Source organism: Oryctolagus cuniculus, chromosome 14, assembly GCF_051225735.1.
Source record: "Oryctolagus cuniculus isolate XC-2025 breed Fujian yellow rabbit chromosome 14, ASM5122573v1, whole genome shotgun sequence".
Taxonomy (NCBI): Eukaryota; Metazoa; Chordata; class Mammalia; order Lagomorpha; family Leporidae; genus Oryctolagus; species Oryctolagus cuniculus.
The window spans coordinates 87957502-87972433 of record NC_142880.1 but is presented as its reverse complement, the minus strand read 5'-3'; the positions used below and the strand labels follow the sequence as shown (position 1 = coordinate 87972433).

General features: G+C 45.6%; 1 protein-coding gene across 2 annotated transcripts; it reads left to right on the top strand.

The window, feature by feature from the left end:
• Nucleotides 1–278: 278 nt before the first annotated feature.
• Nucleotides 279–12826, top strand: CD180 (CD180 molecule). Of its 2 annotated transcripts, none has more exons than XM_002714069.6 (3): nt 279–545; nt 7822–7988; nt 10518–12826. In XM_002714069.6, the coding sequence occupies exons 1-3, from the start codon at nt 456–458 to the stop codon at nt 12244–12246; spliced, it is 1986 nt and encodes a 661-aa protein (XP_002714115.1). In that variant the 5' UTR covers nt 279–455; the 3' UTR covers nt 12247–12826. The 2 variants fall into 2 exon arrangements, with proteins under 2 accessions (XP_002714115.1, XP_089169364.1); XM_089313238.1 differs by having other exon boundaries at nt 292–545; nt 7826–7988.
• The last annotated feature ends 2106 nt before the right edge of the window (nt 12827–14932 follow it).

Genomic DNA, 14932 nt, shown 5'->3' with positions numbered 1-14932 from the left:
CTCCCAGCATGCCCCAACAGCGCTCCTTAGCGCTCACCTACGACAACTAACAAAGAGGCCTCCCTTGTGAGGGCAGTTTCCTGCCTCCTCAGCCTCTCTCTGGGAGAGGGACAAGCATAGATGCTGTGGGAGTTGGCCAACTCTGTGAAACTGACAGTCTGTGTGACCAACCCTAAAGGGACTATGTGGCTGATTTGTGTACGCCAGGAAACGCATGGCCATTCTGTGGCCAGTCTCTGTTATTTTTGGCAAAAATGGGTGGTATACAAAAGGGACTTCCCCTTTCTTGACACACAGAGTCACCAACTGTCGAGCAGTCAGCAGTGTCTCTTGTTCCAAGGTCACCCTTCTGAGCACCTGTCTGAATGCCAGATTGGGTCATCATAGCTTAACTCAATTTCTGAGCTCCAGGCATTAGACGATCCCATCAAGCTGGGGATTGCATTCCACCTGTGATGGCTCGGGCTGTCAGTTGCTTCCTTTTGGCCGTGCTACTTTCTGCCAGCTGCAAAGTCATCATCTCCTCGGATCCGATGTGCATCGAGGTGAGTCCAAATGGTTTGTCTTTATCCAGATTCAACAGTCTGGAAATTGTGCAACTGAGCTGCGGTCCCACTGGAATCTCAGCATTTCAACATCCACTGTCTTGAAAAGGGCACTTGCATATACCAGGGTGCCTCAAAAAGTTCATGGAAAATGGAATTCAAAGATGTTTAGATCAGTGCAAAAAAAAAAATTGAGATCCGTGCATTCAAAGATCTTCAAACTGGGCTTGGAAAAATAATTCTGAAATGATTATGAAATAACTGTGAATATATTGTAAAAAATGTTTGCATTGAAATAACCTGATCATTTAATTGTTTTTTCCCATGAACTTTTTGAAAGGCACTCACAGGAAAGTGTCTCTATATTATGAAAAGGAGCTCGGCCACGATATTGTCAGGTGACATCTTGCTGGGAGGAAGTGAGAGATTTCTTCTCCTTTAAACAATGCCCCCCTCAGAGAATCCCAATTAGAGCCTAAGATATCAATAGGATCTGGGTGCAAACGGCAGACTCCAAGAGCTGGGCCCTGGCCTGCAGGAGTTGTCTGTCAGCCCAGCACAGGGCCACCACTCCAAATGGTCCTTTGGTTTCCTGACTCTCAAGGTGATGATTAGTAAAGGCAACTCTGCCAGAGTTTCCAACATTTAAAAGATCATTCTGAGGGCTCTGGCTTTCTCCTCCAGTTGGACAGCCCTCCATCTGTTTTACTAACCCACAGGAGGAATATCTGAAAATAGAGCCAAATTACACCTTCTGTTTTGGATCACAACAATATTTACAACCTGTAGGGAGTTCTTTGAGAGGGTGGTCGGAGAGAGAAAGGAGAGAACTCAGTCTCTTGTCATCTTCTAAAATGCTGAAAGCCTCCTCCACTGGCTCTGACCCTAGCAAAGGTCACAGCACTGTGTGGCCTGTTAGACGGGAGGGTCCATCGGTCTTAATGCCTCCGTAGGCTGCTTTGGCTGGGGCTGAATGAGTACGCGCTGTGATTCACAAGCCGTGGAAAGGGCTTGAAGAGTAGCTGGGAGGAGGTCAGGAGACTGACCTGGAAGGCAGGGCACAGGTCGGAGCCTGCACTGGAATAAGGACCAGAACAGCAACTAACAGAACCTTGTTAGTTTGATGTTGGGATGGAGTTAGGCTGCTCTCAAAGCAAGTGGAGGCACGACGATTAGAGGAAGTAAAGGCTGGGAAGTGTCTCTGTTTGCTTGGGCCGCCCTGAGAAAGTATTACAGACGGGGTGGGTGATTCATACAACAGAAACTGACTGCCTCACAGTTCTACAGGTCAAGGTATCGGTAGGGCTATTTTCTTGGGGGAGGGGTAGAGTATGTGTGTGTGTTTGAGAGAGATCAGTAAGACCTTGCATTTATTGTAGCACCTTTCTTATGGAAGCTCAAAGCTCTTCAGAGTGTATGTTTTCATAAAATTTTATTTTTTAATTTTTAAAAATTTTAAAGATTTTTTGATTTATTTGAAAGGCAGAGTGATGGGATTGAGAGAGTGGGAGAGACAGAGATAAACAGATTTTCAATCTGCTGGTTCACTCCCCAGATGGGTGCAACAATCAGGGCCAGGCCAGGCCAAAGCCAGGAGCCAGGAACCCAATCGGGGTCTCCAACATGGGTGGCAGGGACTCAAGTACTTGGCCATCATCTGCTGCCTTCCCAAGCACATTATCAGGAAGCTATCTAGGACACAGAGCAGCTGCGACTCAAACTAGTGCTCTGATATGGTATACCAGCATCACAAGTGGTGGCTTAATTTGCTATGCCACAAGGCTGGCCCTCTATCTTCTAAATAAATTTTTAAAAATTTATTTATTCTCATTTGTAAAGCAGAGACATACAGAGAGGTCGTCTATTCATGGGTTCACTCCCCCAAAAGGTCACAACAGTCAGGGCTGGGCTAGGCTGACGTCGAGACCCAGGAACTCCATCCAGATCCACCACATGGGCAGCAGGAGCCCAACTACCTGAACCACTTCTGCCTCCCAGGTGCACGGCAGCAGCAGAGGGTCAGCAGTCCTCACTCTCGGCCTGCAAGGTGAGGTCACCGTCAGCAACCCACTGTTGGGGAACAAGGCTCAAAGAACACAGTGTGGTGGCTAAGAGCTGAGATTTGAACCCAGAGATTTGATTCCTCTCTGACTCGAGAGCCAGACAGGAAATAAAGGGCATATCCTTGGTCTATCCTTTTCCTGGAGGAGTCAGATTGACCGCAGGCTTTTAGGGGTGTCCTACTTAGGGGTGTTCGTTTTGCGTTGGTTTTTTTTTTTTTTTTTTTTTTTTTTTGGACAGGCAGAGTGGACAGTGAGAGAGAGAGAGAGAGAGGAAGGTCTTCCTTTTGCCGTTGGTTCACCCTCCAATGGCTGCCACGGCCGACGCGCTGCGGCCGGCGCACCGCGCTTGATCCGACGGCAGGAGCCAGGTGCTTCTCCTGGTCTCCCATGGGGTGCAGGGCCCAAGCACTTGGGCCATCCTCCACTGCACTCCCTGGACACAGCAGAGAGCTGGCCGGGAAGAGGAGCAACCGGGACAGAATCCGGCGCCCCGACGGGGACTGGAACCCAGTGTGCTGGTGCCGCAAGGCGGAGGATTAGCCTAGTGAGCCGCGGTGCTGGCCGCTTTGTTTTGTTTTAAAGAGCGTTTGTTGCTCTGGGATTCAGTTTACTAGTCAAACTGCTGACTCTTGGATAGAAATGGGATCACTCAGAGGAAGCTGGGAGCCAGTGCCTCAGACTCCTGCTGTGCGGGGTAGCTGGCTGCTGTGCATATCCAGTGCAGGTGAGAGAGACGGGAAGTTGGCAGTGAGCACTTGAGAGTGAAATTCAAAGGGTTCCACACGAGAAATGTTTCAGCACTTGCAAGAAGGGGAAATACGGTGGGGTGGGAGGGAGCTAGAGGTACAGAAAAAAGAAGCAAAATAAGACCTTGATTGAAAAAATGCAAATGAAGACCTGAAGGGAAAAAGGGTTGCGAATACAGATGTCACACCTCAGGAGCCTGCAGCTCCGAGGCAGAGCCCGAGACAAAGCAGCCGGCACAGGCCCCGGGGCACAGGGGTTTCTAAGCAAAATTCCCTTGATTTAGAATCTGAGTGGGCACCGGGCAGTTGGTGAAAACCACATGAGCTTGCCGCAGCTCTGCAGCTGTGTGATGCATATCTCCAGGGTTCCTGGGAGAGGGCAGCCAAGAGAAGCAAAGGCGGGAGAAAGTGACTCTGGACATTGGCCGGCCACTCACTAAGCTCTAGAAAGGAACGATGAGACCTACACGAAGTGGTCACATGGAGCCCGGAGGAACCACAGCTGTGGGTGGGAACTGCCCAGAAAGGCAGCTGAAACACGCTGCGGTAGCCATGCTGTCTGTGCTTTTCCGAAGCCTGCCCTTTTCGTTCTCTGTTGCTTGTCATCCTGCTGTCCTGCCGCCTGTGTTATGCTGTCTGGGTGAATTCTCTGGAAGTTCGGATCTGAATCCTGACAGCAAGAAAGATGCAAGGAAGCTGTTGTATTTCAACAACAAAATGTATAAGCTTTATCAGATCATGGGGAAACACACAAACCTACAAAGAGGGCAAAACAGCAGTCTGCATTCTTCAAAAATGACCATTGTCAGGAAAGACAATCCAAGACTGAGGAATTGTCTCTGATTACAGGGGTCTACAAAGATCACAGCTACATGTCGTGTGTGATCCTATGTGGAACAAAGGAAAACTAGTACAGATAATATTGGGACAACTGGAGAAATTTGAATACTGCTTCTATATTAGATAGTAACTTTGATCTATGTTAATATTCTGAATTTGATCATGGCACTGTGGTTGTATAAGAGAATATCTTTGTGCTCAGGATATATAAACAGATATTTAGGTGTAAACGATTCTGAAGTCTACAATTTACTCTCAGTCAAAAAGAATAAGGATAGTGTGTGTGTGTGTGTGTGTGTGTTCTTCCTGCCTGGAAAATATGATCAATGCCTCTTAGAAGATTCCAGAGCATGTGGAGCTTTGGTGGCCCTATCATCATGACAATTTGATTTTACAGTTGTGATTAAAAAGCTGTTGGGAGGCAAACACGGTGGTTAAGCCCATATTAGAATACCAGGTTTGAGTCCCATTTCTGCTTCTGATCCAGCTTCTAGCTAACATGTACCCTGGGAGGCAGCGGACAATTGCTCAGAATTTGAGACTCCTACGTGCAAGACCCAGGTGGAGTTCTGGGCTCCTGGCTTCTACCTGGCTCAACCCTAGCCATTATGGACATTTGGGGAGTGAATCAGTGGATGGAAAATATCTCCCTCCCTCCTCCATCCTCTCTCTCTCTCTCTCTCTCTCTCTCTCTCTGTTGTTCTGCCTTTCAAATAAACAAATAAACTTTTTTAAAAGCTGCAAAAGGGCACCCATTTCCAACCAGAGATCATTTAATGCTATGGCCCAGGTTTGATGTGGGCCTCTGGGTACCGTTCCCATGGTGGTACCATCTGCTACTTCTTGGGTTTTCACTGAGTTGACAATGAGTTGTTTCATTTTCCCACCTTTCCATTTTGCTAAGAGCTCCTGCGGGCCCCTGCTCAGGAGAGGTCTTGGGTCACACTTGTGCAGTAACGTGCTTAGCAAAGCACACAAGAAGCTGAGCCACAGCATAATCAAGGCATCTGCCACCCCCACCAGCACTTACACATTCAGGAGACAGAGGAGAGAGCCCTCATTGAGCCTTTTGCTGGAGGGCTGGAATGGGACAAGAGGAATTAAGGAAGTCCCCGTTCTCCAAATCTATGTGGCATCAGTTATCCCAATGGAGAGCAGAAAATAAAAATATCTCCTCCAAGCTCATGGGCACCTTCACGACCAAGGGGCCAGCAGCTGCACATGCATATTCTCTCTGGGTTGCCCATATTCATGGGCACCAAAGCCAGGTCTGCCAGGATGTGTGTGGCTTTTTTCCCTACTCGTCAGCTACACCTAAGTTTTACATGCAAAGTGCGTGTTTCAAGGACATTATGTGGATTTGTGGCAGTGCCTGGAGGACTTTGCATCTGTAAAATGAAGAGTGAATTGCAAGGAAACCTACGCATAGCATTTTCACCAGTGACAATTATAATATTGTCACAATATTAAAGAAAACTGGTGATTTCCTGTAGATGAGCATGCTCCGTGTACCTACGAAAAAGTGTACCACTAGGCTAAAATTGGAATAAAGTGAAAAGCAACTAAAATGATGACATCTCTAAAGGTTCATGTTTCAGAACAAAGAGAGAAATGTGAAGTTCTATTTCCAGCTAAGCAGCTGTCTGCGACTCAGTATCAGGAAATTTGCTGAGCTAGAAGTTGGTGGAGTAGGTCTTTGCTATGCCAGGGTGGTCTCTGAGGGGCCTCCAGTGAGCCCCGGTGTGGCCAGAGAAAGGCAGGGGCTGGGAGCGTGAATGGACTTCCCTGGAGCCTGAGATGGTTGGAGAGATGGCCCTCGGTCCTTGTGCATGCAAGAACTCATTCCCTGGAGGTCATTTCTTTAATGCCTAGGAGTGAAAGTAGATTCCACCAACCTTCACACCTACCCAACTACCTCTCTCCTAAAGCATCATCCAAATAAAGTATGTCCCCACGGTTCCATAGGCTTCCCACTAACTACTTCCCAACTTTTGTCTAGTCAGTCCAAGGCTTATAACTTGGGTTTGGGCACCTAAAAAGCCACAATTGGCAGGCTTCTGAGTCCCTGACTATCCTGGGGCACGGAATGAGGAAGTCATCTATACCTATGCATGGGGCTGTGCCCCTAGGCCTAGGGTCTTGTATCAGCAGCCTGCAGATCCAGAGACCAAAAATTAACACCTATTTCAGATTGCAAACCCTAAGGTGTGTGTCACCCTGCTACTTTCCCTATGTTGTTTTTCGAAAAAATCTAAACCTCAACAGAAGTCGTTACAAAGAATCTGCATATATACATCATGCAACATTCAATAACCATCAATATTTTTCCAAACTTCATCTATCCACTCCTCCTTTTTCATATTTTAAAGCAAATCCCGATTTCACCCCCAAAACACTTCAATACGTACCTCAAAAGAATACAAGCATTCCTTTTATATAGCCACAAGGTCATTATCATTAACAAAATACATACTTCCTTAATATTGTCAAATCCTATCTTCATTTGAAGTTCTCTGACAATCTATAAAATGTCTTCACAACTGTTCCATCCAAACAGGAATCTGACCAAGGGTCACTCTGCTGTTGGCTGTTTATGTCACTTAAGTAACATGTATCTGTCTCTCCTCTCTCTTGCTCGCTCTCACTCTGTCTTACACATATCAATAAAACAAAGTCAGCTATTCTACAGAACTCCCCACATTTCACTTTTGCTTGATTGCTACTTTGAGGTATTAGCTTAAACCTAGGATATCTCTAAGATATGAAGTTAGGCCAAAAGTCTTGACTGGATTCCAGTTTAATTTCTTTGTTTTTGATTTTGTTTTTATTTGGAAGAAAGCAATACTTCATAATAGTGCTATATACCACAGTACAGTGATGTCTGATTGTTTCATTTCCATGATGCTAATCTAGGGTCAATTTGTTTTCCAATGGAAATAAGGCATTTCCAGGCATCTCCAATCAATACCACAAAGTCTACTCAGAGAAGTCTACTTCTATTGCTGTTCCTCTCTCTGATTCCTCCCTTTACCTTAAAGATAACCAGTTTGAGGGGTTTCCTCTGGTTTCTTTTCACAGATAGAAGAAAATACAAATACACCTTTGTTGCACAAAAGGTGGCATACTCCATATTATATATGAAGGGTAGAGTCAAAAAACCTTATGGAAAATAGAATTAAGACATAAGCTCATTTTGGTGCAAAAAATGTTTGAAAATGGTAATTTTTTTCATAACATGCATTTTGTCATAAACTTTTTCTTTGTGTATACTACATATAAGTTTGCATTTTTGCTTTTTTCACCTACAGAGTACCTGGAATATCACTCAGTCAATGTCAATGTAGGGAGTTCTTTCTCATTACTTTTCCAACTGCACAGGATTCCATTTTGTGAATGCACCACACTTTGTTCAACTAGCCCTGTCTTGATGGACTGTCTAGTTATTGCCAATCATTTGTTATTACACAGAAACACTATAATGAGGAAGTCATTTTGTCATCTTGCAAGCACCTATTTGGGGGTTTACTACATGTGGGATTACTGCTGAATGGGTAAAACATATATAATTTGGCAGCTCTTCAATCAGATTACCAAGTCCCATATTAATTGCAGTGTTTTTCCCATCAGAAAGAAGCCAACAAAACATACAACTGTGAAAACTTAGGTCTCAGCAAAATTCCTGACACTCTACCAAACAAAACAGAAATTTTGGAATTTAGCTTTAATTTCTTGCCTACAATTCAAAATACAACCTTCAGCAGACTCATTAATCTTACCTTTTTGGATTTAACCAGGTATGTATCTGAGTTTCTTGTGTACTCATAAAGTTTTACTTAAGTAAAATGATAACTCTTGGTCACACTGTTTCTAGAACCTTCTATTGGGGATCAAAATAATAAAATAGTATTTCCCATGAAATACTATTTTTATCATTTTTAAAATTTTAATTTCTAATTAATTTTTGACAGATTCATGGACTACGTTTATGCAGGTGAATCGTATTTTAAATAAACAGCAATCAGTGGGAGGAAAGTGACTTACTCTCAAACCAGTTATATCAGCAGAGCTGTGTAAGAGGTTCCAGTGAATATTGACAACAAACTTACAGGAGGAACACACTTACTGAGTTTTTTTTTTCTACAAATTGAAAAAGGAGCTCCATTGTTTTGTTTTAGGTGCAGAATCAGGATTCCAAATACTGAACCAGGTTTGAGAACTGATGGGAAGAAGTATTATGAGAAAATAAGGAAGCAAACAAAGTGTGTGTGTGTGTGTGTGTGTGTGTACATGGATATGATGTCTACACATGTGGGTCCTTCCACTTAAATGCCCCACGTGGCAGAACCCTCACATCCCAAGTGCTGTGGCCACTCTGAGGTAGCCATGTTGCTTATAATGACCGACTTATGGTTACATGAGGAAACCATCTGTGCATGTATGTGTATATTTACATCTGTGTGTAAGCCAGTATTTTCAGTTGCAGCACCAAGATGAGTTTCTCTAAATCTCTACTGACCCGTAGTTCTAGGAGAGTTTTCACATGTGTCATTTGATTCACAACAGTCCTGCAAAGTATGCACTATTTCTATAATTCACAGATGAACAGAGGTTGACAAAAATGATAATTTGCCCAGAATGGTACAGATTTATATATTTATGTATTACATATCAAATATAAGGGACCTTAAAAAGTTGCTGGAAAATGGAATTTAAAATAAGTTTATTTTGCCGTAAAAAAAAAAGTTGAAATCCATGCATACAAGGGACATTCAAAAGGTTCATGGAAAAACATGTACCATGCAAAAACCAAGCAAAGATTTCAACTTTTTGCACCAAAATTAAACTTATTTTTTAATTCCATTTTCAAAGTATCATCATACTATATATTATAGAGTATATTATAATTACTTTATAATTATATATTAATAATTATAGGATATAGGTATATATTATATAATTATTTAATATTATTACATAATAATATTAATATCATATGATAAAATTATATATATATATAAATTTTGAGAGTCAGATAGAGAAAGAGAGAGACAGAGACGCCCTCATGTATTAGTTCACTCACCAAGGGCTGGGTCAGGCCAAAACTGAGAGCCAAGAATTCAAAACAGATTTCCCACGTGGTTGACAGAAGCCCAACCACTTGAGCCGTCACCTGCTTCTTCCCAGGATCTGCATTAGCAGGAAGCTGGAGTCAAGAGCTTGAGCTGGGGAGCCAGCGCTGTGGTGTCGCAGGCTAAGCCTCCTCCTGTGGCAGCGGTATCCCATATGGACTCTGGTTTAGTCTCAGCTGTGCTTCTTCCAATCCAGCTCTCTGCTTGTGGCCTGAGAAAGCAGTGGAAGATGGCCCAAGTCCTTGGGCCCTTGCACCCAAGTGGGAAACCTAGAGCAGGTGCCTGGCTCTTGGCTTCAGATTGGCCCAGCCCATTGCAGCTATATGGGGAGTGAGCCAGCAGATGGAAGACCTTTCTCTCTGTGTGTAACTCTGCCTCTTAAATAAATAAATAAATCTTTTTTTTTTTTTATTTTTGACAGGCAGAGTGGACAGTGAGAGAGAGAGACAGAGAGAAAGGTCTTCCTTTTACTGTTGGTTCACCCTCCAATGGCCACTGCGGCCGGTGCGCTGCAGCCGGCGCACCGCGCTGATCCGAAGGCAGGAGCCAGGTGCTTCTCCTGGTCTCCCATGCGGGTGCAGGGCCCAAGGACTTGGGCCATCCTCCACTGCACTCCGGGCCATAGCAGAGAGCTGGACTGGAAGAGGGGCAACCGGGACAGAATCCAGCACCCTGACCGGGACTAGAACCCAGTGTGCTAGCGCCGCAGGTGGAGGATTAGCCTATTGAGCCATGGCGCCGACCAATAAGTAAATCTTAAAAAAAAAAAAAAAGAGCCTGAGCTGGGACGTGAACTCAGCTATTCCCATACAGAATGCAGAGGTCTTAACCAGTGTTCTAATCACCAGGCCCAACAGATAGCCCTGTTGTCTGTGATATTACTTGAAATAGTAAGTCCCAGTTTGATTTTGCCTCCATCAATGAAAACACTCATAGTTCCTCAGAATTCAAACATAAACCTCTGAGTGCTCCATCTAAAAGGACAAAATATCTGGAAAAAATTCTAGATCAGAGTGCTCAGAACTGAGATTACTCATGAATTAATTCAAGTGCCATCTCTGGGTACTAAAGAACGTTTCATGTTTACATTGGATAACAGTCATATGTCTTACTGTATACAAAATGCATGCCCCTTGACAAGGAATGTTTCCTTTGTTCTAATTAATAATTGTTAAATGCCATTGGTTTTCAAAGGTGCCAGATTAACTGGATACACGAAGACACTTTTCAAAGCCATCGCCAACTGAACACACTGGTGTTCACTGGAAATCCCCTAATATTCATTGCCGAAACAGCGTTTAATGGGCCCGTGGCACTGAAGCATCTATTCTTGATCCAAACGGGAATAACCAGTCTTGAGTTTATCCCAGGGCACAATCTGAGAGACCTGGAAAGCTTGTATCTTGGAAGCAACCATATTTCCTCCATTCAGCTCCCCAAAAGCTTCCCAACCCAAAGCCTGCAAGTTCTGGATTTCCAGAATAACGCTATACACTACCTCTCTAAAGAAGATGTGACGTGTCTGAAGCCGGCCACCAACCTGAGCCTCAATTTCAACGGCAATGACATTAAAGATATTGAGCCGGAGGCTTTCATCTCAACCGTCTTCCGAAGTGTGAACTTTGGAGGGATGGCTGACTTGTCTGTCATATTCAAGGGGCTGCAGAAGTCTGCCATTCAGTCCCTGTGGCTGGGGTCCTTTGAGGACACCAATGCGTCAGACCTGAGTCCAGCTGTGCTTCAGGGACTCTGCGAAATGTCTGTGGAGAGCATCAACCTGCAGAAGCACCGTTTCTCCGACCTCACGTCTGCCACGTTCAAGTGCTTCAAGCGAATCCGGGAATTGGATCTGACAGCAACTCACTTGACAAGTTTACCCTCTGGGATTGAGGGGATGGAGTCACTCAAGAAATTAGTTCTCAATGTAAATCATTTTGAACACTTATGTCAAATCAATGCTGCCAATTTCCCCTCCCTTACACACCTCTACATCAAAGGCAACGTGAGGAGACTCCTGCTCCGTGATGGCTGTTTGGAAAAACTAGGGAAGCTCCAGCAGCTGGACTTGAGCCATAATGACCTGGAGGCTCCTGACTGCTGCAGCGTGGCACTCAGAGGTCTGTCACACTTGCAAAGCCTCAACTTGAGCTACAGTGAGCCCCTGTCTCTCCAGAGTCAGGCGTTCGACAACTGTCCCAGGCTCGAACTCCTGGATTTGGCATTCACCCGCTTGCCTATGAGAGCGCAACAAAGTCCTTTCCAAAACCTCCATCACCTGCAGGTTCTGAATCTCTCTCACTGCTTCCTAGATACCAGCAATCAGTACCTCCTCACTGGACTGCCCAGTCTCCGACATCTGAACCTACAGGGTAATCAATTCCACGATGGGACTTTGCCCAGGTCCAACCTACTTCAGATGGTGGACAGCTTGGAGGTTCTGGTTTTATCCTCTTGCGGTCTTCATTTCATTGACCAGCATGCATTCCAGAACCTTAGAAAAATGAGACACATGGACTTGAGCCACAACAATCTGATGTACGGCAGTATTGAAGCCCTTGGCCATCTAAAAGGGCTCTATCTCAACTTGGCCTCCAATAACATTCACACCGTCCCAAGCCATCTGATCCCCATCTTGTCCCAGCAAAGAATCATTAATTTAAGTCACAATCCCCTGGAGTGCAGTTGCTCAAATATCTATTTCTTAACATGGTATAAAGAAAACCTGCAAAAACTCGAAGGCTCCGAAGAGACCATTTGTGCAACCCCTGCGTCGCTCCGGGGAGTTAAACTGTCTGCTGTGAAGTTGTATTGTGGGATTACAGCCATGGGCATTTTCTTTCTGGCAGTGTTTTCATTGTTGCTCACCATTCTGCTCTTTTTTGCAGTTAAATTCCTCCTCAGGTGGAAATACCAGCACATTTAGTGATGGAGGTTTTCAGCGAAGGCCAACAAGTGTTTAGCAAAACGCCCTTGGTGGAAACAATTGTCATCTGTTGCCGAGCTGTCATCGGAGGGTTACTGGAGCTGGGCAGGTTCATGGTGGTTTTTCCGAAGCTTCTTGCCCTTGTGAATCATGGAGCTCATGAACCTCTTGGGTGGGGAGGCAACCCGGGGCTGGAGGGTCACACGCTGCTCTGAGAAACACAAAGCCATTCCAACGTGGAGGTGGGTGGACGAGGAAGGACCCATGGTCAGCAACGGCCAGGAGCAACCCACTCTGCCACCATCTCACTTCCACGCGCTGACACTCCCTGCAGCACCCCAACCCTGTCCCTGAGAGGGGACCACCCAGCACTTGGCAGTGCTGAAGCCACCCCTGCCCCCTCAGTCTCCCACGGCTCAGGCACTGTGCCTGCAACTGAGTTGCTGGTAATGTATCCGTTTGGGAGACTTAGTCTGGGACTAGTCTCAATGCTCATTTTAAAGGAAAAAGAAAACCACAATGAATTTAAAAGACTGAGAAATGAATCTTATTATCAAATAAACTCCATTCATGTTCTTAATCTGTATATTTCTAAGGTCTCTATGACACCTCTAAGGTGCAAATAGCTACTAAATATACACACACATAAATAAATACACCAGCCCTTCTTTACCCCAGTGTTTAGGATGTCAGCCACACCTGCCTCACTCCCTTCAGAACCAGGCTTCCTTTTGCAGGTCTGGGGTTCTCTTCTTTGCACCGCAGGTGGGCTGTGGTGCAAAGTGCACCTCTCTTCTGGGTGTCGGATCCTTGGAAGCATCTTTTCCAGAGAAGCCATGAGATAAGCGGTGGTGGGTTCCCAGGCTGACCCTCAAAAGCCTTTTCCCACGGGAGAGCATCTATGACAGCACATTCATCATGAACAGGAAAGGGTTGAAGGAGACGTCCCCTGCACGCCAGCTACCAGGAACACCATGAGACTGGTTTACAGAGCGGTGGCTTCCAATGAGGCTGGGCTGTCAGCCAAGGTTGTTCCAGTGACAGACAGGAGACAGGGCCAATGAATTCAGGTGGGCAAACAGGACAACAGAAAACCCAAGTTACAACTTAGACCTTCCCAAGGCCCAGTGGGTCACACCCTGGAGTCTGAATAGCTGGATACCCTTGCAGGGGATTCTTGTACTCAGTGCACTGGTAAGACCCTGAGTAAGTTCTATAAGCAATTTTAGGCTAGAGATGGTACACTCGAGTAATGAAATTCTGACTGGGTATAAAAGTAAAATGGACAGATTTTCAATATCTGATCAGAATTCATTAGCCCTTAGGCTGCCGGCTTCACAGTGGGGCACAATAACAGAACGGTCACTTGGGGTCCAATCCTCTATGCCTCCTCTGCATATCCAAGAAAAGCAAGGCAGGCAGTGAGTGGCGGTTGCAAGGGATCACCTTCCTGCTCAAGGATTTCGGGTCTTTGCCCTCACTCTTTCCTTAACCTGCAAGATGGTGTCACTGCTCTCTAAAGGCTGAGTCCCTCACACCGTTGAGAGTCACAGCTAATATTTCTCCCTGGCCTCAGCCACCCCATATCCTGTTCACTTTCTCAGCACCTTGGTTATCTTTATTATGCTTATTGGCATGTAGCATTTGCTTCCTGTTTTGTCTCTCTTCCTGTCCCAACTCCAGGAGAGGGTCTTTGTCTAATGGTATCTGAGATCAAGCCTGGGACCTAGGAAGGGCTCCATATATATTTAATAATTGATGACAGGGGCCGGCACTGTGGCGCAGCGTGTTAAAGAGCCAGCCTACAGCGCCAGCATCCCATGTGGGCGCCGGTTCTAGTCCCGGTTGCTCCTCTTCCAGTTCAGCTCTCTGCTGTGGCCCGGGAGGGCAGTGGAGGATGGCCCAAGTGCTTGAGCCCCTGCATCCACGTGGGAGACTAGAAGGAAACCCCTGGCTCTTGGCTTCTGATCAGCACAGCTCCGGCCATTGCAGCCATTTGGGGAGTGAGCCAACGGAGGGAAGACCTTTCTCCCTTCTCTCTCTCTCTCTCACTGTCTGTAACTCTACCTGTCAAAAAAAAAAACTAAAGAAAAAAAAATTGATGACATTTTTCCCAGCTCCTCCTTCAGCCCCCACGCCTTACGCTTAGCATCAGTGGGCATCTCTACTGTTCCCTGGGCCTCCTACAAGTTTCTCATCACGATCTCCCCTGTTCCTGTGCCTCACCCCCAGATACTGGGATCTGTTGGCCAGAAGTTGGCACTGGCAGCTCAGCTAAATGAATCTATGTTAAATCTTCCTATATTCTAAAGGTAAGCTTATTCCACCTGTTTCTCCCATCTCAGAGTGTGGAAGGTCCTCACTCTAAGAATCTGGTCTTAGCAGCAAGCCATTGAGTTATCTGCAAATTCCATCAGATGTGTGCTCTTGGGGCAGGTGTTTAGCATACTGGTTAAGATGCCACTTAGGAAGCCAGCATCTGATATCAAAGTGCCCAGAGTTCAAACTCTGCTCTGCTTCTCATTCCAGTTTCCTGCTTCCTGCTAATGCACACCCTGGGAGGCAGCAGATGATGGCTCAGGTATTTGGGTTCCTGACACCCATGTAACATATCTGAATTGAGTTCTCAGCTTCTGGCTTTGGCCTAGCCCAACACTGGCTGTCGTGGGCATTGGGAGACTGAACT